The 2,939-nt window shown below is 31.0% G+C and overlaps 1 protein-coding gene across 1 annotated transcript in view; it reads left to right on the top strand.

Annotated features, from left to right (window-relative positions):
• Positions 1-2,939, top strand: part of LOC106475220 (NADH dehydrogenase [ubiquinone] flavoprotein 1, mitochondrial-like) — a 9,091-nt gene that overhangs the window by 1,949 nt on the left and 4,203 nt on the right. The window contains 1 exon segment of the mRNA XM_022379394.1: positions 2,709-2,926. Within this exon segment, the coding sequence (XP_022235102.1) occupies positions 2,709-2,926 (218 nt within the window).

Here is a 2,939-nt window from a genome sequence, read left to right as displayed (position 1 = left end):
CTATTAAGAAGGTAGAGATACAACATCAGTTTTGTGTTGGTATATTAGAAGGTAGAGATACAACACCAGTGTTGTGTTGGTATATTAGAAGGTAGAGATACAACACCAGTGTTGTGTTGGTATATTAATTGGTAGAGATACAACACCAGTTTTGTGTTGGTATATTAATTGGTAGAGATACAACACCAGTCTTCTGTTGATATATTAGTAGGTAGAGATACAACACCAGTCTTGTGTTGATATATTAAAAGGTATAAATACCAAACAATAGTCTTATGTTAGTGTATATAATTAGAAGATATGATATTAAAGGCATGTGTTATAGAAGACAGAGTCAATAGTTAAATTCATGATGTCAGAAAAACACATAGGTTCAAGAAGTGTTTTGATGCAAGATGATTAAACCCTATAATATATTAGGTTATGAGGATTTTATCATCTTGTATCAGTAGTTAAATATCACTCATATCGGAACCTAAGTCTGTTGTTGTCTTTAACCCTATCACTATGGGTTTTCCTATGGTCAGAGAATAGAGGGCATATCAGCACATTTGTAGACTTACATTCAAAATTTTATTGGACTACTATTTTATAAATGCATGTCAAGAAGTTTGGTTTCAAATTGTAGATTATAATTCAAATTTTAGTATTATACTTTAGTTAATTTCTTTATTTAAAAGTAAACATAAAAAATTCCAAAATGTCTATTTTTGTGTGTCACATGGTATGTTGAATGCAGCTTTAGTTCATATTAGATGTTTGTGATGTCCAAATACAAAGTCTGTTGTTTCTTACAAATTAGAAATGGAAATTACTGATATTGACAAGCTAGAATCTAAAATAAGAAACTCCTATCTTTTCTATTTGCTGTAATGTTAGTCAGACACACCTGAAAGGCGAATAAAATATAAATAATAAATATATATATAGGTGTATAATGTTATGAGATTTAAGGTATTTACACTAAACATTTGCGGTTTCGTGTTATAATTTGTAGTCATTCTAGAACTAAAAAGCATAACTTATATCTACTTCCTAATTTTTTATAGTGGTTACAAGGTCGGTCAAATTGACCTAACCCATACAGAGATACAATAGTGAAAATAATAAATAAAATATAAAGTTTTTCCTAAAAGAAAACGTTTGCTAATTATCTGGTGGTTATTAGAAAGTTATAAGGATTTCCCATGTGAAATTTGACAATTTTCTGATGCATAAAAGTATTTTTAATCTTAAAATCAAAATTACTTTGTATGTTGGATAGTCAACATTCGAAAAGAAAAAATGCACAAGCCAATCGTTATTTAAAAAACTCTTAAAACTTAATAAAAAGTCTGATATTTTGTGTATGAAAACCTTGTAATGTTTACTGATATTTATATAAATTTTGTGAAGATACTCTTATTGTATTAAAGGTTATAGTATGAATATTGTAACAAGCACAACGTGGTTATGAGATTAGTCCCTGGGACCGAGCCCATAGTGAGAGAGTTAATAGCAACATGTTTTAACTGTAGATGTTTTTGACCTCACTTGGACAAGTACTGACTGTATTTTTACAATGAAAGTCACTTATTAATTGTTTTATTTCTGATGTGTTAAATGATCTGTACCTTGGAAGAGAATCACAGCTAAACTGACAGTGTTACTCTTTTAAAAGGTGTGACATGCAGGTATACTATGCATTTTTAACTTCTTATATTATTTTATAAGTTTTCAAAGTTCTTGAGTCTGTACAGTTTTCTCATAACACTTGGTCTAGGAAAGTTGAATTTGTTCTATCTACTTTTGGTTTTTGTCATTCCCTTGGTGATAACACCCGGTCTGCCTATGGTGGTTATAATTGTAAAGCTGAATCTTGAAGGTCAACAGTAGTGTTCTTGTTCTCTAGTGATAGGTCAGGTAGTATCTCATGGTTACTACATTTTTTAGTGGGTCTCAGTGGGTTTAACCAAGCATGACACAGGTGGCACACGCATCATGAGAATATAGTATATAATATGATCTCTTAGTTAGCTCTTTCACAGTTTGGTAAGTCAAACTCTTTCTTTTAATAAGTTAAGAGAGTTAACTACAAAGTAAAGGCATGGTCCTTCATGCTGTACATGTTATTTTGATTGTACTTGCAAGTTTAAATAAAGATTGTTTCCTGTTGTTTTTATACATTTTTTACATCCTCTTTTTATCTCAAACTTCATCAGTTTCAGAGAAATTCATTATCACTTCCTAATTTATCCTGCCGATCCTCCTGTTATTAAACATAGCTAACGAATACTCTCTCTGAAAATCGGTTTAACCTGAGAATACCACAGAGTAGGTAGGAAGAAGAAAGTTTGGTGCTGAAGAGTGCACTCTTACTCCTACTCTTGTGTTATCGTGTTCAAAATATCACAAATTTAATCAAATGAAAAGGCTCTAAAAATGGAATAAATATAAAGAAAAATGACTATGAAAACTAGGAAATACGATTTATAAGTAGGAGTTTGATGTTTTCAAGATGTGTAGGACAAGTTTTATAAGCAGAAATTTACTGAAGAGTTTAATGATAATCAAAAAGAAAGAATTTCATAAGGCAAGCACTAACTTCATACTTGGAAAGAAAAGTGAATAAACATTTTAAGTACAATAAAAGAACAGATTGATTATATGATTCATATAATATTAATACACACATCAGTATGTTAACTATTGAATAAACTTTTCTCCAGCTTTTCAACATCTCGGGACATGTTAAGTACCCTACAACAGTTGAAGAAGAGATGTCTCTTCCTCTGAAAGAGTTAATTGAACGACATGCTGGTGGTGTCATTGGTGGCTGGGACAACTTGCTGGCAGTTATACCAGGTGGCTCTTCAACTCCTGTTATCCCTAAAGAGTGAGAAACGTTTTTAGCCATGGTGTTGTTGTTTAGAAAAATAACTACTGTATAATATACATAC

The sequence above is a fragment of the Limulus polyphemus genome, unplaced genomic scaffold (assembly GCF_000517525.1).
Source record: "Limulus polyphemus unplaced genomic scaffold, Limulus_polyphemus-2.1.2 Scaffold8246, whole genome shotgun sequence".
Taxonomy (NCBI): Eukaryota; Metazoa; Arthropoda; class Merostomata; order Xiphosura; family Limulidae; genus Limulus; species Limulus polyphemus.
Note: the sequence above shows the minus strand (reverse complement) of the source record. Positions and strands in the feature narration are given on the sequence as shown.